Source organism: Micrasema longulum, unplaced genomic scaffold, assembly GCF_059751315.1.
Source record: "Micrasema longulum isolate JH-2025_06_02 unplaced genomic scaffold, ASM5975131v1 h1tg001829l, whole genome shotgun sequence".
Lineage (NCBI taxonomy): Eukaryota > Metazoa > Arthropoda > Insecta > Trichoptera > Brachycentridae > Micrasema > Micrasema longulum.
In genome coordinates this window covers 366,045-390,018 of record NW_028279003.1, presented here as the reverse complement: position 1 = coordinate 390,018, position 23,974 = coordinate 366,045, and the positions used below count along the sequence as shown (strand labels likewise).

The 23,974-nt window shown below is 31.3% G+C and overlaps 1 protein-coding gene across 1 annotated transcript in view; it reads left to right on the top strand.

Annotated features, from left to right (window-relative positions):
- Positions 1-23,974, top strand: part of LOC148273811 (glutathione-specific gamma-glutamylcyclotransferase 1) — a 54,597-nt gene that overhangs the window by 8,380 nt on the left and 22,243 nt on the right. The window contains exon 2 of the mRNA XM_088238142.1: positions 18,896-18,931. Within this exon, the coding sequence (XP_088094268.1) occupies positions 18,896-18,931 (36 nt within the window). The remainder of the gene's footprint in view (positions 1-18,895; positions 18,932-23,974) is intronic.

The following is a 23,974-nucleotide window of genomic DNA, read 5'->3' as shown; positions in this document are numbered from 1 at the left end:
TCGTTTTAATTCCATGATGTGCTTTTTTTCTTGCTTTTTCAAAATTCAAATTCAAGTTAATTTATTTTATCAAAATAAAATTACACATAACAAAGTATTTCAGGCGTTATATTGGGACAACATATCAAACCAGAAACCCTCAAGCAATGATTCGACATTATTTAGTTATAATAGTCTCCAATAGCAAGAGTATTTGCCTCTTAAGCTGTTAAACATAGTTTCACTGATATGAAAGATGTCGATCTCCAAAATGATCATGTTCAGCTGCCTGACTGCTCTTCCAATGGACATAACCAGAGGCAGGTTGCGCGCAAAAAAACATTTATTGTACCCATTTTCCCGTAGGGCTGAAGTTCCTCATTTAAAATCAACCTTAAAAAGCACATGATGACTACACTAACCAGACGAGACCTAATATAACTGCGGGTCCCTCAATGTATAATCTTTATATGTCACTGAACTCCTTCTAAACGGCTTAACCGATTTACGTGCGGTTTTCAGAGAAACATAGATCTTTGCGCTGTGCATGTTCGTAGATATTAAAATCTTCAATCTAATATCTAAAAGAGATGTAAGGAGCGTAAATGTTTTATTTATCGATCTACCAGGGTTGCATTCGAGGAGAATGCATTTTTAAAAAAATGGAAAGATGTTGGTTTTTTGTGCATAAAAAGGTTTGTTTTTGAATGTTTACAAACAGCATTTGTTTTTTGTAGATCTCAATCAGATTCATTCCTTAAATTCCTCATAATTTCTACCCATTTATTTCTTTATACTGGCTTTTTGATAATACTAAAATAATATTAAATTCAATACATTAAAAAAAATCGCTTTCCTACATTAGTACACCACTCTGTTGGTGAGAAGACCGGAGTTTGACGTTTGCAAAAAGAATGCCATATTTGAAAAAATATTTATTTTATGTTTTGGAATTCAACCATAAACAAGAACTAAGGTACTTACTTGAATTCAATATTTGAATATAAACAATTTTTAGTTTTGGAATTTAATCACTAACAAGTATCTAGGTACCTACTTATCAATGAAAAGTCTTTTGCCAACGTTCGGAAAGGACAACGTCTGTCGGGTCCGCTAGTATAAAATATAAATATATGTGTATATATATATATATATAAAGAGACTAGAAGGAATGTGTATTTGACTACACATTTTTATCGATTGTTGCGCGGTATGATCGATAATTCTGAAATTATGATGAGCATTGGTTTGTATGTTCCTGATAATTACCTAAGACAGCGTCAGCATAGATTGTTTCATATTCCGATATTCAGGACCAACCTGCCTATGGTTATGCCTGTTGGAAGGGCTTTTTTTTATTTTTTTATATGGGAGTTGCTTTATTATTTACCTTGCTTATAATATACAAGGTTTATATTTCAAAAAGTGGATTTTTCTGCAATTAAATATCTTAAAATGTATTGTTGTTGGAAGGGCTATCGCCATGCTGAACAACATCGCTCTGGATATTGATCTGTTCGACATGAGTCTCTTTCGTGTATTTTTTTTTCTTTTTTATAAAATGTAAGTATTGAATATATTTTTGTCATGTATATGTAATATTAAAAATAAATAAATTGAATTGAATTGAATATATATTTAAATAGATGAAAAAAAGATGTTTCACGAAATACATTTTGTTATTTTTAGTCACATTATTATTAGCATCAAGTGATAATTCAATGAATTTAATTTATGCCACGTACGCGATAATTATGAATCAAACAAAATACAAAACTATAAATTTGATAGAATGCATATTTTAAAATATTTACTGTCTTACGTGATTAATCACGTTCGAGGGTAGAAAATAATAAAATAAATAATAATTCTATCTTTATTTTCGAAGTGTCATCGTTTTTATTAATATTCGGTATCGTGGTGTAATGGTCAGCGCGTTTGCCTACCATGCAAGATGTCTCGGGTTCGATTTCCGACATGGTTGACATGAAATATTTATTTAAAAGAGTTTTTTTTTACAGTAGAATATTTCATAGTCCCTGGACTGGTACCTGAAGCGTAAGATTAATCACCTTTAAGTAACAAAAATGATCAAGATACGCTGCGATTGGTGTACCAATGTAGTGCCATATGCACCATTGGGTGCGGAAAGGGAATGATGATGATTTATCAATATTTATATTAATTTGAGTAAAATCGCTGATCGGTGGAGACTTGCTTTTACTAAGTACATTATTTCAATATGTTTGCGCGGGGGAGTAGAAGATTTCTACTGTATGTAAAGAGGGGATTTTATTTTTTCATGCGACCACACTTTGCTTCATATATGGCTACATTGATGTTTGAACTTTCGAATTTTTCGATTTTTATAATGCGGTTCTAATGAAAAATGTGGAAAAGCAGTTTTGAGTGATTGCGGTTTTACTCATTCAAATATATGTATATGATTATGATGATGGTCAACAAAAAATATCAAATTAAAATGCACACAAAAATCCATACATATTTCTTCAGTCGGAAATGTATTTGAATATTATGTGAGGATCTTAGAAAAGGATTTCATTTGCTTGAGACACCTCTGTTATTCTTATGTAAATCCTAAAAAGTATACGGAAAAATAGTCAATAAATGAACTAAAAAGCATCGATCTTTTGAGTATGTCCAAATGTTAGCAGACTGGCTGGATTTCCTCCCTAGGAGAAATTAGAAAACATTTTTCCCTCTCTGTTGCAACAAATTTAGATCTAAATTACTCCCTTAGGAGGAAATCCGGCCAGTCTGCTAACATTTGGACATACTCAAAACATTGTTGAATCAACTAACTGGTAAAAATTTGAAAATTGTTTTGTAAAGGTGAATTGGTTCAGCCGGATGAATCTCACCCACATGATAAATGTTTCCTCTCTTTTACTTCACAAATGTCAACAGATGGAAGAGTTGAGGAAATGTGGATGTTAAAACATAGGAGAAATGGTGAATGTTACAGTGTGTAAAGTGGCTACTTAAACTAGCCAATGACAGGTCATAAGCCAAGATTTTTATATTACCTTCTCAAAATTTTCTTCCCTCTCTATTGCATCAAATTTAGATCAAAATAAAAAGCGTTCATAGTTGCTCGAATTGCAAAGGGGTAATTATTCATATTTTGAAATAGAATCTAAATCTGTCTTCATTGGATAAACCTTGAACTGATATGGATCTTATATGCATTTTTAAATTACTTAATGCTATAACTGATGTCCCATCTCTGTTGCAATTAATTTCTTTTCATGTTCCCAACCGTCTCACCAGAAGTCAAAATCTGCTATTAATCAAATCTTCTAAAAGCAACTTTTGTTTTTATGCCCCGAAGTCCAGAATGTGTAGATTAATCAATTCGTCACACAACTTAGAATTTTTTGGGAAGGATATTCCGGCTTTTCGTAGATCTCTTCGCCACTAAAACAGTGTGGGATGCAGATGGATTGGCATGGATTAGCTCGAAGTCTTATATGTTGATCGTGCTTATGAATATATTGTATACCATTATTTTATTGCCCTTGTTTGTCTTTGTTACATAGTTTTATGTTATTTTTGTTTAGTTTCTTGTACACGAGTATACGTTTCTTCATCTATCTGTTGTAATTGGCTTAAGCCATATGTTTAATAGATAAATAAATATTGTTTCAGTACTAAAGTGGAACATATTTCCAATATCATATAAAAGTGCTTTCAGATTACAGCAATTACCATATTTTACCTGAGTGGTGATTGGTTTATGACACGCAAAATGAATATATTGTGTTTATACATTAATCTTCTAGTTCAGGCATTGGCAACCTTTTTCTAGCTGGGCCAAATTGCCAAGTTTTTCCGAGTTGCGGGCCGGAATATCAAAATTAGCATCCATATATAAAAATATGACTATACTAAAGCTGGACGGAAGAAACATGCTTAGTCAATAACAATTTTTTTTATAATGTTTCTTCCGCCGGATCCGAAACTTTTGACTGCTTAGTTGATGACTGATTATGTTTATAAAGTGTTCTGCGTGACATAATAGTGCGCACCGTTAAAAAATTTCAAATTGGCATATTAAACTCAAATTCATAAGCAAACTGACTAATCAATATAACCATCCACGCATAAACACATGTTTAAGATCTTAGTCAGCGCACGCCGTATATATAAACTATAAATTTCAACAATATTTTGAGTTTGTCCAAATTTTTGTAGACAAGACTGGATTCAACTCCCCGGGGAGCTGTTTATATTAACATATTACAACAGTTATACAACTACAACTGTACTATGTTAATATAAACAGCTCCCCAAGGAGTTGAATCCAGTCCTTGTCTACAAAACTTTGGACAAACTCAAAATATTGTTGATGAATCCACCTGGTCCACGAAGAAGTATAGAAATTGAAAAAATAAGATTTTCAGGCGTTGGCGTTGCCTAATATGTATGTGAATTAATTTAATTAGATAAATCTCACCCGCATAAATAAAGGTTTCAGCTCTTTAACTTCACAAGCATCAATATATTAAAAAAATGAAGGAATATAGATGTTCAAATATGGGCAGAATAATGAATGTTACACAGTGTGTCAAGTGGCCACTTAAACATAGTAAAACGAGTCTCGCACAGAGACATGCATATTTTATAGGCCCAAATATTTTAAATTCTTTTTTTACTGATAATATTTCATTGATTCCAAACTTTCAAAAATTTCCTTCTTTTAAAAAACACGCACTATCCTGGATTCAAACTAAAGATATGAACTCTTTTTTTCTATGATTTATTTTGTTGCCCTTTAATAATATTTTAGTGTTTTTTGAAAATTATTTTTATTTCCTTTTTTAATTATTATTTAAAAAATGCCATGTTATCTTATAGAGAATAATTTATTTTTTCTTTCTTATGTTACACAGAAATATTATAACTGTCCATTAATTATTATAGGAGCAAAAATTCATTAACATTTTCTTATATACCCACGAACAGGCCATGGCTTTGTGGGATTTTTGTTTATTATTTTTACTAAAAATATGTATTTCATTGCTATGTAATTATGCTTTTATTTTTTTAATACTCTGTTTTATTATTATGTTTATTGTAAAAAAACATAAATATAATTAATTTTTTAAAAAAAAAAACATCCATGGGCGGGTCATAAGCCCCGTAGATGCCTAGACTTCTATATTGCTTTCTCTTAAATGTTCTTCATCTCTGTTGTAACATGTTAATATAAATTTCAGTTATAAAACTGAAATTAAAAAGACATAATATGTGGCACTCTGGATTGAAATCGTTTTCTTGATAAATAACATCAGTCCTAGACCAGTAAATTGCTATCAAACTTTTCCCATTGGTATTGACGCACTCTGGATTGAAATTTTTTAACGTATCGTGTGCATTTGTTGGGTTCATAGTCCATGATCGATCACACTCACACCTGCTAAATAATGTCACAAAAAGCAGTATCTTGTATATTTCGATGATAATCAGAACCATTCCCTTTCCGAGCCTAATGGTGCATAGGGCACTGCATTGGTACACCAATCTTATTTCGACATTTTCATTCGTTACGAGAAGGTAAGATTATCAGTCTTACGCTTCAAGTGCCAGTCCAGGGACAATTTCAAATAAATACTTCACGTCAACTACGTCGGGAATCGAACCCGAGACCTCTTGCATGCTAGGTGAATTTGCTAACCACTATACCACGAGGCCGGCAAATATAAAGGATAGCTTATTAAGAACCATTTTCGTTAAAAAAAATCTCCAGTAATATTATTTATCTAGGTATTATGATAAATAAAACTTCAATAAATCACATACACATACGATAATTATTAACGAATTTTGGTATGATCTAATCTCCACATTTCCACGGGTCGAGGGTTGCTCACAAGCGCTCTGGTTGATAAAGTTGTTTGTAAATGCTTGAAACATACTGATCTGTTAACTTTGTTTAAATGTTATTCATTTATAAAAAAAGTTTTTGCCATTGTAAATCTATAAGGGAACATAAAAAAACTAAACTTACAAAACGAATGAAAATATGTCTACTTTTGGGTAAAAATCCTGAAAAGGGAAATTAGCTAGAGTTTAGTCCACCTCGTGGTGCGGTCAGTGTGTTGTCTACCTTGCTTGATGTGCCGGGTTTGATTCCTGGAAGGTCGGCATAAAATATGTATGAACCCATTCAAATCAACAATATTTGAGTTCGCCCAAATTCTTTTAGACAAAGATTTCCTCTAGGAAGTTATAAGAATTAAAATATTGTCGCTTCAGTTCGTTCTTATCCAAAAGACCAAAAGACTAATCTGCAGAAATAGAGCTTCAAACATTTTTTAATGAAACAGGCATAAATAATGACCACAATTTAAGACAAAATTCATTTATAAAAACCCCTTAAACAGTTAAACAAAAATAATTTTTCATTGGAATTTTTTAAATTAAGGTTTCCAAGAACTTCTGTACATATAACTCAATTTTGTTAAAAATGGTCTCTTGTACAAAAACGAACTAAAGTGACGACATTACAACTGATACGGAGAACATTTTAGAGAAGGGAATGCGGAAGTCCAGGCTTTTACCTGTCGTCTGTGTAACATCCACCATCCTGTCCATTTTCGACCATCCGTATTTCTTCAATTGGTACATCTGTTGATTTTTGTGAAGTTTTATTGACATGTATCTGACCAAATTATTTAATCTACCAGGAAACATTTATTTTTTTCAATTTTTATCCTTCTTCTTAGACCTTGTTAGTTTAAACAACAAAATTTTGAGGTTTTCAAAATGTTTGCAGACATGGACATCGTTATGTAAAATATTCTAACTTTAGTCCTTAAAATATAGTTTGATTAGAATGACAGTTGTCAGCAATAGTGACGACATAACTTTGTAGTGACGTCTAAGGAGTGATTTATATTGACACAGGAAAAATCATTCGTATCTGGCATGTAAAATTTTTTTTTTTAATACAATCTAAATTGTTTGAATAAAAAGTAATTGATTTAATCTTGTTCATGACAAACGTATAAATGTCTTATTTTTTTGTGAATAATAGTCTTAAACACACTATAATAGGTTTGTTTTTGCGTTTTTACATCAATTTTCGGAAACAGAGTTTCATGTTTGCATGAAAAAACTGATCAAATCGATTTTCTCGGTACACGATCAGTGATCAGTAATTTCCCATCACTATTGACATTAGTTTGGCAGCTGTAATTTTAATCAAGCTAAATTTTAGAGACTCTAGCTAACGTCAATTCGGCGAAAAACATTGCGAGTTTAATAAAACAATAACAGTTTGTTTTTCAATCTCGTAAGTACGTATTTACTATAATCATTTCAATAACGATGTACAATTGATTCATTGATCACAAGATTCATCTTAACGTTGAATAAACAAATCGAATATCATGCGTCATGTTGTTAACCAATTTTCTGAATTCAATTAATTCGGCGACTTTCAACATGCTCGTCAAAACAGTTGTTCCAATTTACGAAGGTGCTGGATATGAGACAACTGTACCTAAAAAAATCACTTACACACTTCTGGTCGAACAATAAGGAAAGATCTCAGTGAAATGTTCGTACAAGGTTTTGCCACAGCACGAATTATGTCATACCTAAAACCCTTACGACTTTTCCCCAGAGACATCTCTCCTTTATCGCACCGAGAGTATTTAATATTTTGGAAGAGCGTATTAAGCTCTCAATGAAAAAAAACTAGGAGTCAAAGACTGGATTTTCCTTCGTGGGAGAGATTTTGCGTAGGAAACTTCTTGATGATTTTCCGAATGTTTGAGTTTGCTGTTTACCATATTGATGTGCCATATTTTTTTTTTTTTGAAATTAATAATGTTTCTGACCCAATACAATATTTGTGATGACACGCTCGTATGCTGTGTCAACTAATTATCGTTCCAACTCAAAACAGGTCTTTTAGTCCCATGGAGTTGGGACTTATGTATCAAAAAATGCGTAATAAACTACTTGTGAGTAAATAAATAAATTGAATGTGTTTTTTTGAACATTAATATAAAGTTAAACTGCGTTTTACCAGTAGGAAAATATTCTTTACATGTCTGGACTTCGATATGATTTTCTCAAAAATGCGCTCAATCTGTTCGTTATTACATCGGTTTATTTTGTGTTTAGAGGTCATGATAATGATAAACTTCAGCCTTACGGGAAATTGAATACAAAAAATGTTTTCTTGCGCGCGGTAAATATTAGAGTATCAAATTATATTGCAAAGTTTCTTGAAAATGCAGGTTTTTTTTTTTTTACTTAGAACGACGTCACCAGTTATATGAACCAACCAATGATAAGAGAGTTTTGAAATATTTCCGGTTTACTTACCGTCATCGGCCCAATCGGCAGAACTGACCGAGAAGAAGTGGAAGAGAACTCGAGACGTCACTCGTGGAGTAATATCGGAAATACAAAACTTATAAAAATCATAGAGCTGATAATACAATACATATTTTTTTTTACGTTTAATAATATATTAACAAATGAAAAAATATAAAAAAACTGCCAAACTATCAAATTAGGTTAAAAAAATCTAGTCTATTGATTCTCACGAAAAATCGATTTCCAGCTATAGTTTGTTACAAAAACCTGTTTTTTGAAAATAAATTATATATTTTTCATTCAGATAAAAATACAATATTACTACTAAATACATTTTTTTTATTTTAATCAAATACATATAGTTGCATTAACGTTTCCCATTACGTAAAAGAAATAAACAATTCTTGTGTACATAATGGGGAATGACATCTTTTATTTTATTGTTTATTTTTTTTATATTTATTTTTGCACCACAACAGGCCAGGAGGCCCAATTACAGTGGTGAATTACATCACAAAACACCAAGGCTTGAGAAAAATCACATTGTAATTTTTGTGTTCTTACCGGGAATCGAACCCGAAACCTTCCGTACGTGAGTCAAGCGTCTTGACCACTGCACTACGGAGGCCGCCTTACAATATTTTGTTTATTTTATTTTTAATTATCGATATTTTTAGGATAACATCTATAAATTGTGAACGGTTTTTTTCAGTTTTAATCAGTGCTACATAAAGAAGAATAATGAATGTAACTTTTCACTTCTTTCTTAAATATATTGTATTCCTGACTGTACTTTTTATTATCTCTTTTAAATTTTCTTTTGATTATGTACTGAACAAATACTAGTAACTATATTTAATCGATCGTTATAGATAAATACATTTATCCACTGAACTTCTTAGTTTTTTGTGTAAATATTTGTAATCGTGCTTTTTTCAAGGTTTCGTGTATCAGAATAAACGCCTCGTGCGTCAGAAACAACAGTTTCAAAAATCGTACAAATAAACTAAGTTTATTTTCGACACATTTCAAATTTCAACAAAAACATATGGATTTTATAATGCATAACGTATGTACTCGTATGCGTTGGTTTGGAAACGTAAAACAAATAGACAGCGAAAAAACGGCTAGAATATTTAAGATTCAAATGTTGATGGATGGAGAAAACCACGAAGACTGAGAAAGACATGGTATGACCAAATCCAACGAATACTTAAAAATAGACATGTCAAAAGTCAAAATAACTGGCGCGCGTGCATGAGTGTAGACCAGTGGTTCTTAACCGGTGCTCCGCGAGCTTGCTGCAAGTGCTCCGCGAAATTATGTAAACCAAAATTCAATGACGACTCATTTACTGTGCGATTTACGTTGCAAATATAATGGCTAGACGGCAGCACCCTTGCAAAGTGAAGTTGTGTGCGCTTACCTTACAACAGCGGTCAAGTACTCTATCGAGAACCGTTGTTCGGTTACTAGTTACAAGCACTTCCACGCAGGGGATTCGCATTGCGTTATTGCGTTAATATACGCAGCTAATAGACAGACCCTGTGAATTGGCGGCCTCCGTGGTGTAGTGGTCAAGACGCTTGACTCACGCATGGAAGGTTCCGGGTTCGATTCCCGGTGAGAACACAAAAATTAAAATGGAATTTTTCTCAAGCCTGGGTGCTCTGTGATGTAATTCACCACTTTAATTAAGCCTCCTGGCCTGTTGTGGTGCAAAAAAAAAATGTAAAAATGTAAACATAAATATATCATATTTTGTGTATAAATTATTATGAAAATAATGCTTTGTTATTAGTGTTACACATTTTTCATTATTTTACAAGAATACTACTATAGTTTCAGGAGAGCACTCCTCCCATCGACGGGTGATATAAAACTAATATAGTTAACATAGAATATTGTTCACAATGTCATAGAATTTAAACAGTGAAACTTAGAGCAGGGGGGTTTTTTTCCACTTATCTAAGGTAGCATATGAATGGATAGTTATCTAAAGTACAGATATGAAAACATGATCAATGAGGGACAGGACACTAAGTAGAATTTATTTCTTAAAATTTAGCACATAAGTGGAAGTTACAATAATTAAGTCTAAGATTTAATGTGTGGGACGGCATCGCTCGGCTAAGAGAGTGTTAACAGACGCGTGTCTAAAGGGTGAGTGGGGTCGTGTAACACTAATAACAAAGTTTTATTTTCATAATAATTTATGATGAAGTGTTACGAAGTGAATGTCGATTCAATTGAAATATCATATTTTGAGTGTTTATTTCGATATTGTTATGTGTATGCTGTTTATAACATAAATGCATATTTAATTAAAATAAATAAAATACTACAGTTTTCAACCTCATATTTGTTTGAACTAGGTTTCTCGACATTAACCAATATTAAAACGTAGAAACGCAACAACTTCGCAATTTGAATGAAGACACGAGAGTAGCTATATCAAATATTAGACTTAATATCACTAAAATTTGTAAAAGCTGACAAGCTCAGGTGTCACATAAAATCATTTTGCGGCAAAAATTTTCATTAGGTGTTTTTTTTTAATTAATGTAATTTTTAACTTGTCTAATCTAAGTAATCAGTTTTATTTTTAATAAAAGTTATCTTTGCGTGTTTTTTTAATCTTTAGTTTTGGTGTACCGCCAATTTTCCTTATGATCAAAAATGCTCCCTGACTACAAAAAGGGTCAGAACCACTGGTGAAGACGAAGCGAGGTCTGTATCCGAAGACAGAGTGATATGGTGTTCTATCCTGTCTGCCTACCCCTACGGTTAACGGTTTTATGAACTCCTTCTGTTCGCGTTCAATCGAGAGAATAAAGGGGAAAACAAATAAGAAAAATACGTTGTTGACTAACGTGTTGTCAAATAATTGAGGATAATTATCGGGGTCGGTATTAAATAAAAACACCTTTTTCGAAAACCGCCATGAGTATTTTATTATAAAACTTTAACCTTAGGTATTAGTAATTACATATTTAATATTTTACAACAAATCAGTAAAAAAAATATTATCTTTCATTATTTTACAACGAATTAATCAACCATGTGTTCTTCTTATTACTTTACAACAAATTAATCAATAATGTATTTTCCTAATTTGTTTTCACCTTTATTCTCTCGATTTGACACTCAATTTTGAAGGCTTGTAGTCAGATAAATAATGTATTTGACGTAAAAGCAAATACAGTATTTTATAGAGCAGAAAATTTTCTTCCGAACGACCTTTATCATTTTGTTTTACTTTTGTTGTTCATTTTATAAATTTGTTAAACAACTAATGTTCACCCCTAATTCTTTAAGAATTCCGTTTTAAACATTTTAGTACAGTTTGACAATAATTACGATGCAGGAAATAAAGTAATTTTCCATACTAATTTTTTTAAACATTGATAAATCATTAGCTAAAGCTAATTATAATAATGACTTCTACTGTGTTGCCATAGTAACTTGCATATGAATGACTAGACAGGTGCCACCGTTTTGTAGCAACAATTCACGGACAATGTATACTTGTAATGCCATTATTAAATAGACTTCATGAACTCGGTAATAGTTATTTCCACGTATCTGATATATTTAGTGTAGGGTATTGTTCCTGTAGAACAAACCTTTTGAACTTTTTCAAAGATGGTGAATGATAATTATAGTTATTTAGTCATGCATTTCGTAATATACACAGTTTTTTGTTCACATAGCCTAGCTGTGTGAAACAGTACCTATGATCGTCTTGTTGTTTTGCTGTAGAATGTTTTATTATTTAAACTTTCTACTGAATATGCTGTATAATTTTTTGGTTATTTTTTAAAATATAAATCTTGTATAATTTTTGGTTTGATTTTCTTTTTATAAATCTTGGGTATAAGGAAATTCATGTTTTAAAAAAAATAAAATATTTAGCCAAATATGTCAATATTTTAGATGTTTGTAAAAGGCAGATTTGCCGTTTATGTTTATAAAATATAAGTATAAAATATATCCTGTACAATCTTATATTATTTTAGTTTTTTTTTGTTTACTTTTTATGCCGTTGTATCATATGCACATTTGCTAAACTTACTACTCACTGTTGGGTGAATTTTATTTTTTGTAACCTTTTTGAAATCATCTTTATGTTGCTAGAATTCCATTCGTCCATGCGCTTTGTAGCTGCAAGATGTTTGATAATATTACCTTTCATATTATGTAAATTAAATGTATTATACAATAATTTCTAACTTAATCTTCAACTGTAAATAAGGTCTAGATTTTTAACTGTTCATGCGCTGTGTAGCTGCGGAATATGTTGTAATCTAAATTCTATCTGTAATTTTTAATATTTTTTTAATTAAAAACTCTTCTTAGTATAATGAAAATAGGGGCTAGATTGTAACCATCGGTGCACTCTGTAGCTGTTTTGTCTAGCTTCTATGGATTATTTAAATTAAAAATAATCTATTAGGAACGGGGAACTAAAATCCCAACCGCCAATGCGCTCTGTAGCTATAAGAGTGTGGGGATATTTATTGTACAGCGCTCTTGAGGAGATTTTCCACAAAAATGGTGCTACAAATTTTTCCTGGGTAAAATTAATTATTTGTCTTTATTTTTCCAAGAATATTTCATAAGCATTTATTCATCGCAAAACCAGACGGAGAAAACCAGTAGAACATATATTTAAGCTGATAACATTCTTTGCATACGTGTTGATATCAAATTGAATTAATATTGTCTACGTCATAACTCTGCTTATAATTGATTATTTTTTACTGTCCCTGACCGGTAATTGACTAATTGATACTGATTTAATAAAAATTAATGTTTATATTTTAATATCAAAGTTTTCGACCTTTGATAGAATCATTCCTCAAAACAGTGAGTGGAAATATCTTCCTGATTTTTTTTCTCTTTGTTTTACTACTGTAATACACATTGTAAACATATTTCGGAATCAATAACATGTTACAAAAAATACATTTATGAACGTATACAATAAAAAACATTACCGAGCGAATGTGAAAAAATAAAGCGATAAAATTCAAATCATTAAAATTTTTATGATATACAAATGAACAAATTTGAAATAAAAGGTATGACGCGCTTAAATTATCTAGGGAAGTAATAATTTAGTTTCAGTTTATTAAAATGTAATCAATAAACTTTTTCATTTCGTATATTTTATTTTAATTTTATTATTTTTGTTTTATTTGTTTATAAGTGGAGTGATACGGAGTGGCTGTACACAAGAAAGTTCAGTCCTTGGGGAAATTGGATACAAAAAATGTATTCTTACGGCGAAGTTTCTTGAAAATGTATAAAAAAATGGTTTTAATAAAAACAAACTACTTTGCGTGACGTCACTAGTTCTTCCGAATCAATCAATGGTAAGAGGGTTGTGGTAGATTTCCAGCTTACGGTAAGTCAACTGACCAATCCGCAGAACTCATCGAGAAGAAGGGAAAGAGAACTTGAGACGTCACACGCGAAGCAATTAAAAAAATACGAAACCTTAAAAAATCCAGCGCTGATAATACGTTACATTTTTTTTTGTTTTTTTTGTTTGTTTTGTTTTAATAGTCTTTTAACAAATAAAAAAAGCCACTGAACTTCCTCATTGGTCTTTAATTTTCAACTTTAATAAAATTCCTCAGAAATATAATCGTAATTTGTGGCTATTATGTATCCAGGTTCATTTCGTATAATTGATTCATTGTTAATAATTTACAGTCTTTGATTTATAAATATTTATTTTATGATATTACGTAAACATAAAATAAATACAAATTTACTGCAATTGGTGGCTCTTTTATCTTGTAATGCACGTAATATCGCTGCGCTCTTCAAGGTCGATAGTACACGTATTAATGTGCATGTGTATTGCACGTGTAAATTATCGCGAAGGCCCATTTCACATGTCGCACCTCCGGACAACTCTTGACTCCGTAGCCAACCTTCATCTAAAGTCTGTTCATGTTTACAAGAATTTCCAAATAAACAAACCAGCCACGTGATACTCGAATAGCCTATTTCACACATATCATCTTAATCTAAACGGCACGGTAAATTTATAGTTGATTTACATTTATTAGATTCGTTAGTACCTACTTAAATTTGATAATATATACTACTACTACTACCATCACGCCATTTCCCCGTAGGGGTAGGCAGAGAGAATAGACCGCCACAAACGTCTATCCTGGCATACAATCCTAGCCTCTTCCACATTCATACATCTTGTCATACATATCCTTCGGTTCTGTCTGCTTTTGACACGACCAGACTTAAGATTTTGGTTTATCTGATCATGCCACGTCTTCCTTGGTCGTCTTCGTCTAACGTTGCCGTTCATTTTCGCTATATATACTTGTTTTACCATTCTTTCGTCGTCCATTCGTTCTACGTGACCAAACCATCTCAGAGACCCTTTCTTAATCTTATCAATTATACTTGTCTCAGATTTACACTCTCGCCTGATTTCATCATTCGTAACCCTGTCATACATTGATTTCCCACACATTCGTCTAAGAGATCGCATTTCAACCGCGTTCACTCGGCTTTCATCCTTCTACTGCCAGTTCCATGTTTCACTTCCATACATAAGTGTTGGGACTTAAACTCCGTTGTGCACTGCCAGTTTAGCTTCGATTGACATATTTTTATTAGAAATTACTGTGCTTAGTGCTCCGTTCATTTTGTTGTCATAATATATATATTTATTTATTTAGTAAATCTTATACAGGGTGTTCATTAAACCCTGTCACATCCGAAACCACGATGATCAAAATGACCAAGGAGACATATTGGCACATTGAAATATTTTTTTAGAATTAATAAAATAAAAAAATAAAAAATATGAAAAAAAGCAAATGGTTGCTTACTTCTGCAGGGGAGAAACAAGGAGGGAGGAGGGAGGAATCTGATACTGCGCCGCGCTCCCCTCACTTCTCCCCTGCAGAAGTAAGCCACCATTTGCTTTTTTTCATATTTTTTATTTTTTTATTTTATTGATTCTAAAAAAATAATTTAATGTGCCAATATGTCTTCTTGGTCATTCTGATCATCGTGGTTTCGGATGTGGCAGGGTCAACTATTTGTTTTTTTTTAATATTTATTTTTTTAAATTTTCTTTGTTCTAAATATTTTTTTAAACATGCTAATATGTCTTCTTGCCCATGCTGATCGTCATGGTTTCGGATGTGACAGGATTTAAAGAAAACCCTTTATATAATACAAATACATAGTTTACAAAAACATGTTTTTACAATAGGTACATTCAATATCATTTCCTTTTTATTTGTGGATGTAGCCACTCCACTGGCCCACAGGCACGTTCCGGAGTGTCAGTGTATTATTTATTTTATACATAATAGTACATACTTTCACATCAATTGTCAAGTCACATCAAAACATTATAGGTGTACAAAATTAAAAAGAAATATGAAAAAAGATTTTTAAACATACCTACATGAATAAAATGAGAAAGGACCCTCAAGAATTTAAAATTATATTCTGATATTTGAAACATATTCCTTATTCCTTCCTGTCTATTCCTTTTAGTCATTAATTTATGGACTAGAGTTTTGAAATCATTGTTTTTCATTTTGCTTTCCGATATATCCATACTCAATAATATTTTTCTTTATTTTTTTACGAAACTCCATAAATATCAATAAAAACGCCTCGGTATAGATATTATTTAAAAATTGAAAATATTATCGTTCTTATAATTTACCCAAATAAATTAATTTTGGCGACCATTTTCAACGAGTTGTAAATAACTCACTAATAGAAAATGGAAATCAAGTTGGGGTAGATTGGGTTTCGAACCTCGGACCTCTGATCTGTGAGTCCTCAACACTAGCCACTAGACAAAATAATTTAGTAAAATATAATAAAAGAGATTTTAATGATTCATTATTTAAATTTAGCCAGTACTCTCGCTTTAAAAATCGACTGGAGATTAGTCGGTCTCACGGTCTACTGGTTCGTGCGTTTACCTGCCAATTAATAATTTCAATAATTAAAAAAACACATATATACGATAAAAGTCAATCCACCCTTTGTTATTTATCGGGTCGGGCGAATTTTTGCTGTGGTGTGAAAATGGCCAAACACGTGCTCATTTTGGACCTGCGCCAAAGCTTAATTAATCAAGAAAATATCAAGTAAAGTCCGCATTACACGATTTAAAAATAAACAAGTAATCGATTCAGAAATCTTAACAGAATAATTTTGAACAGGAAATTTACATGAGGACAGGGCAATATTATCATGTGCCAGCATCAGACCTATATTGTCCTCATTTAAACAGGCATTTGATGGACAGGACAATGGACCGAGACATTCTCCTAGAGATAGAGGGGCAAGGGATCTCCGCAGGACAATGGATTATCCCCATCACGAACTTGGTGGCAACGCTCGTCGTCGTGTATTCATTTTCCCATAAGTTGAATTGTTGTATTGTCTCTTGTCCCATCCTGCGCGAAAAAGATTGAAAGATTGAACGAATTTAAAAGTTGTTAAGGTCTTCAATCGAGATGTCTTGACCATTTTGACTGATAAGTCATTTTTTTATTCTCTTCGCAATAAATACTTAATGGCACACCTAAATTCTGAATCAGAAATCGAATGAACTATCGGGTCAGAAATTAATTGGAATCTTATGCGAATATGTCGTTCTAAAAGTATCATATCAGCCTTTTCTTGTTTCCACTAAGAATCTTATAAGATAAATGTCCACCTTGTGGTGTAATGGTCAGCGCTTTTGTCTACCTTGCAAGAAATCTCGGATTCGAATTCCGATACAGTTTACAATAATTTTATTTATAAAAACTTGTTTTTACACTACAATATTTCATAGTCGAGGTCTGTATGCAAATACAGAGTGATGTGGCATTCTATCCTCTCTGCCTTCTCCCTTGGGGAAACGGCGTAGTGGTTTGTTTGTTTATCGATTATTTTGTCGACTTTTTGGGTTATCTATTTCGGTATGCTCTACTGAATTGCCATCTCTGACGTCATTTGATCGAATTCAACCAATACGTGACCCGAAACTTTACTCCGCGTTCTTTACTTAATTTAAATTAGTTCTCATTCGTATTTTAAATAGGCTTCTGTGATATATAGCAGCCACTTCAAAACGATCAGAAATAAAAAAAAACCTCAACTAAAACAAAAAGTGCTTGAAAATGATTTTTATACGAAATTTGGCAGTAACTGTAAAGATGGTATTTTCCGACTGTCTCTATCTACCTACATATTACAAAGCCGGCTCTATCGAGATCTCGATACGTGCCATCAGAAAGAAATAAAAAAATGTGAAAATAATATTATTATTAAATTATTTTTTTATGGTGGCTATGTTTTAACGGCTTGATGTTATATATTAATATGGCTATACGTTAATATGGCTTTATGATAATATGTTAATATGGCAGCATCTAGCCACGTTATCATTGCATCCAATCATTCGGATTCAAAATTGACAGTTATGTCAGAATTCAATTCGACTTCAAATTTACTAATTTCTCTTTTGTATTTTAAATGGCCTTTAAAGATAAAACTGGCTACCTCAGAAGGATTACAAATTTATATGAAGTTTAATTAAAGTAAAAATTGCTTGTGGAACGACATTTTTTCACTTTTAATTAGTAGATATGTGTACCGTGGGGTACTTGACCCCTCAGTGCATACCGTTGTACCTAGATCAAAATTTGAAGATAGAGTGTCGGTAGTGTATCTTCGTAATCGCTCGGCAAAATTTATCTTCAACTTTGACGTCATGGTGAAAGTATGATTCCCTTAACTTCCGATTTAAATTGCGTCCCTGATCCACGATTACAATGGGAAGTTAAGAGGGCAATTACAAACGCTATCGTCATCGGTACATATCGAGAAGGTATAAACTAAAATTGATGCTCTTGTAAAATTTTTAAGTATCCGTTGGTAACCTATAATTGAACATGTTTGAACATTGTATACATACTCGTATTCTATTTTTTATACAGAAAACTTAATTTTATTGTGTAGATAAAATTAAAGATAAATGTTAACCCTTACAATGGGTTAACCGTAAACCCATTGCAATACGGGCCCTGGGCCCCGATCATAACGGAAAGTAAACAGAGTTATCTTCGACTGTCTATAAAGAAAAATCGATATTTGTGTACGTAAATGAGTATATTTTTATGAAAATTTAAAGTATCTTCATCGGTCATCTATAATTAAACATGTTTAAAAAAAAAGTATGCACATTCTGCTTTTTATACAAAAAACTTAATTTTACTTTAAAGATAAATGTAAACTTTCTATTGTATTTGGGGCCCTGGTATTAAAACTATAATCGTATAACCACATTCCATTAATTTAAGCATCCTTGGGAAAATTAAATAATTTTTACACAATCTTTGTAGGTGCTAAGCGTTGCTGTAGCAATTTTTTTTGTGAGTCATGTCTGTTTGTACATTCTCTACTGTCAACTATCTTGAAATAAAACAATTATGTTTGTTTCAATTTTCATGTACATTATTATTACGCAATTCTGAAAATTTAATTTTTTTTTTTTCAGCCAGGGCGTGTAGCAACACTTATTGATGACACAAATGTAAGTATAAATAACTATTAATTTATTAATAATATTGAAATATATTACAATATTGTTTTATAATGGTAATGAAAAGGTGCTGTTTGTATAATAATTTACTAAGATACACACGTACATTTATTTTATGCAGTAATGTGTATTCAAAATAGGCGCTTTGAGCCATTATTCCTTTGTGCCAATGTTTTAGTTATTATTTTATTGTTTTCAATACTAAAACACATGTTTCTTGTGCTAATATTCCAATTATTTAATTTTTAAATCGTTTCGCATTAATTCTTGTATTTCTTTCTCGAATATACCTTTTTACCTTTCACGTCATGTCTGCAATTCTTCTTCCAAACTGGTTGGTTGTATTAACAAGAACCTCTTGCATTTACGAATTATGATCAACCCTACAATTTTCGTCTTATTTGTATTGAATCATTTCTTTGCCCTCGAAATTTAGGGCACGTTTGGTTATTGAATAAAGTTTATTTTATGGTTCTTTCCTCCAATCTTCTTCAATTTTTTAGTTCACCTGTCTTTTGAATTGGGCACTTGGCTCTTTATTTTTGCGCGACGTAGTTTCTTCTTAATGCCGCGTAGAATGAGGAAGTTCAGTGGTTTTAAAAAAAAAAATATTTGTTAATAAACTACCAAATTAAAAAATAAATATGTATCGTATTATTAGCGCTATATTTATTTTAAATTTTTGCAATTTTGAAATTACTATATATAATAATGTTCTCAACAGTGAGTTCTGCTGATCGGTGGATTGGCTTCCCATAAACCAGAAATCTATCACAACACTCTGTCATTGTTTGATTCTGAAGAACTAGTGACGTCGTTTAAAGTAGTTTATTTTTTTAAAATTAAATTTAAATTATTAAAACCATTTTTATTCTTTTTAAAATAGACTATTAAACTAAGCTAAAGTTTTGTTTTTCTGAAATCTCTCGTCATGTGATGTTTCAAGTTCTCTTCCGTTCTTCTCGGTCTGTTCTGCCAATTGGTCCGTTAACGGTTTGTAAACCGGAAATCTTCCACAACTATCTCATCATTGATTGATTCATATGAACTAGTGGCGTCGTCCCAGTTCGTTTTTATTAATATTATTTTTTATACATTTTCAAGAAACTTCGCACGACAATTATTTAATCCTTTAATATTATTGTAAGAAAACATTTTATATATCCAATTTTCTTTTCTCTCTCTCTCTCTCTTTTTCATCCGCAGTACACTGCCAAGCCAACCGTATCGCCTCTGCTTGGTGACAGTTGTCACCGGAGTTTGCTGCGTCCGTTCTCTTATTACATCAAATTACAATAAAATATTATAATAATATGGTACCCATGTATTTATTTATTTATTATATACGCCCAGAGGGCTTTTACATGACCTGTACAAAATTAATATTCAATCATTTCATGGTCTAACAAGTCAATATGTAGGTCTAATAATTTATTTTTATTTTAACCTTCAAGTACAAAGAATAAGTAGTTTGGCGGACTTATTGTTAAAAGCGATATCTTCCAGCCAACCAAAAAAAAACAGACTGGTCAAAAGAAGAGATTGGTCAAAATTTTGTACTAAAAAAACAAATATATCGCTTCTTTGCGAAAACAACGTATTATTTCGACAAATGCAATTTTACTAAAAGCTACTTTTAAACATTAAAAAAATTGTAGAATATATTTTGTTTTTTAAACCATTTAACCTCAATTAAGATATATGGTAAAAAAACATTCGTTTATATTTGATTATTTTTTGAATGTTTAAAAGTAGCTTCCCGTGAAATTGTATTTTTCGAGATAATGCGTTGTCTTTGTAAATAAGCAATATATCAAAAGATACGTACAACGTACATATTTATGTAAAAATATTTTAAAAATTAATTAATTAAAAATAACAGCTGTTTTTTAATTGGGAGGGCTTGCATAATAACATTAATTAAAAAAATCCACTATGTTATACTCGTACATAAATGATGAGGAATCTGGGATGACATAATGAGATTGGAAGGAGAGGAATAGAGAAACCAAGGAATGAAACAGGGATAAAAATGTACATTTAAGAAGTTGCACAAAAATGGTGTATAGTGGGATAAGCACCTTAGTTCAATGTTCATAGAAACGTCAGTATGTTTTTTTTTTCAATTTATTTATTCATATATATGTACATTACACAATGGAATATCTTAATTCATACATATAGAAATAATTAAAATAATTAGATAAAATTAGGTATACATTAAACAAATACATAAATATACAAAATATCCAGAGAATAACATGTTAAAAAAGTAAGAGAATCTTGTAACGAAAACCTCAGAGACGTAAAAAATCTCAATGTCCAAAGTAATATTGTTCAACATAGAGACAGCCCTTCCAACATGCGTAACCATTGGCATGTTGGTCCTGTATATTGGAATTTAAAACAGTCTATGCTGACGCTGTCTAAGGTAGTTATCTGGAACACAAAAGCTAGTGAACCACATAATTTCAGGGTTGTCAATAATACCGCGCAACAATCGAAAAAAGTGCGTATTAAATACACATTCCTTCTGGTCTTCCAACTGCTGTAACCAAGCATACCCTGGAGGAACTCAGTGGGATAAAGGCATGGATAATATCCGCACTCCCCCATGTAAAGAAACTGGAGAAATTGCTTCTTGTTGTTGTATACGATAATTTACTCGCATTCAATATATTGCAATACTGTAATCCTTTTTATTTTAATTATACTGGGAGCTTTATAGCCATAATACCAACTAATGCGTATTTATCTAGGTTATTGACTATTGTGATCAAATTTTGTTCACTTCAATTAGTTTCACTGAAACTAATTTCACATTGGACCCACGATAACAAAACATTACCCCTATGCCCGCTATTATTTTAAGGTCACATCATTAAACCAGGCTTTTATTTAAATATTTTAACCCTACACTGCCCGATGTAGACGATCTGCTTAATACCAATAATTTTATTATTTATTTAAATGAACAATACAGCACTACGGCCAATTACGATGTACATTAATGATATAATAGGGTAACCATAAAAATATGATAAAAAATAGCGCAATAGATTATTAAGGTCCATAAAAACAATAGTGAACAAATACGAATAAGTCACTAATACACATTATTTATTTATTTCGACGGCTTACGCCTTTGACAAAGTATAAAATAATATTGAACAACAATTATAATAAAACAAAACATCTGTACACAGTATAGAAAATATAGATATATGAAATAAAATTAGCAAAAAATAAGAAAATAATAAAGAAAAATTAAATAAGAAGTTATATCATAGGTATGCATCAAATTAACAATAAATAAAGGGTTTAAATATAAAAAGTATTGAAGTAACAGAGGCGATGTATCATAGCATAAACAGTAAAACAAGTATAACACTTAGTACATTTTAATAACTTTGAAAAGAAGTGACGAAAAAGTAATGATTTTAATCTGTATAAAAATAAATTAAATAAATCTAAGTGTCCATGTTTGTCTGCTAATATGTAGAACCGTGCAAAAGGTGAATATTTAGCATAGTTTGAACTTAGCAAATAAACAGCAAAAGAAGTATTTTGTCTCGTCCCACGCTGTCTCACATAAAATTCACACAATTTAAAAGTTCGGGACTGTCAAAAACATTATTTAATAACTTGAAAAGCATCACTAAATCTGAAATTTCCCTTCTATCACTAATACATATAAATTTTAACTGCTTCATTAAACATTTATAGTTAAGTTCTTAATTGGAATGTTTTATTGGAAATTCATAAATCTTAAAAACTTGTATCGGACCTTCTCCACACGTTTATTTGGGTAACATAATGAGGAGACCAAACTGAGGACCCATATTCTAACTGTCTTCCTTACTCTCTTACTCATGTATAATATTTTTAATGCATTTAAATCATATTATGATACATAGTTAGAGAGGGAGAGTCTAAAACCGGTAATCCCAGCATGGAAAAGATCCACCTCTCTCGGCAGGCTGTTCAACAGACCAATCATTCTCCCATAGGCATCAACAGCGCTAAATTTGTCCTGCATTCTGGAAGAACAAATGGTCTGTGTTGCCTAGCTCTTAAAACGTTGCTCGGTACATATAATTTTATGCGCTCCAAAATGTTAGGATTGTAAATTAACCCGTTCAGAGGCTTAAAGGCCATCTTAAGAAAGGCAATGCTCATTCTGGCCCGCAAACTTGTGAAACCAAGCATATCTAAAAGGAACAATGATGGGTACTGCAATGGATAGTATCCATACTCACGTATAATCTGAGTACAAAAGTGATTTCAAACATTTTTATCACTCGGTGAAAAATGAATTATATACATACTGGCCTTTATAATTTTTTCAAAATTCGCCACCAGCTTAAAATTGTTCCATAAAATTGTAAACATTAAGTCTGGTGCATGTGTTCTGTCAAAAGCAAAATTTAGCTTAATTTATTAATTTATCTATTTCTTAATATACACGGCACGTAGTGCCTTTTACTATACAAAAAATACATATTGTGTAGAAATAAATACTTCAATCCAGTAGATAAAAGAGGGAAAAAAAGCATCAAAAATGTATATGTACATATAATATCACAATGGTTTCATTAAATGAACACGCTAACATATTGTGTAAAATATTAAAAAGTCATTATAAGGAATAAAAAGAAATCATTTAAAGGAATATCAAAATTTTAAAATACGAAAAATGATTTTTTTTTTCCAAGATATTTTTTAAAAAAAAGGTCAGGTAGGTATATCTTTAATCATAATTACATTGAACAAAATATACAAAATTACAAAACCTAAGTTTAAGAGAAAAAATGTTTTTTTTTCAAAGTTACAAATAAGAACCTAAAAGAAATGTATTATATGTCTACTAAAATATACAAAAAATAGAAAAAAAGTAAAGAGAAATTTCAAATAATGATTTCTTTTTATGATTTGAAGCTATTATTGTTTCCGCAACTTTTATTATTAGATAAAGAGATTTTCCTAAAAAAACTTTATTTCTTGTTTTCCTTATATTATTGTATTTCTATGCCC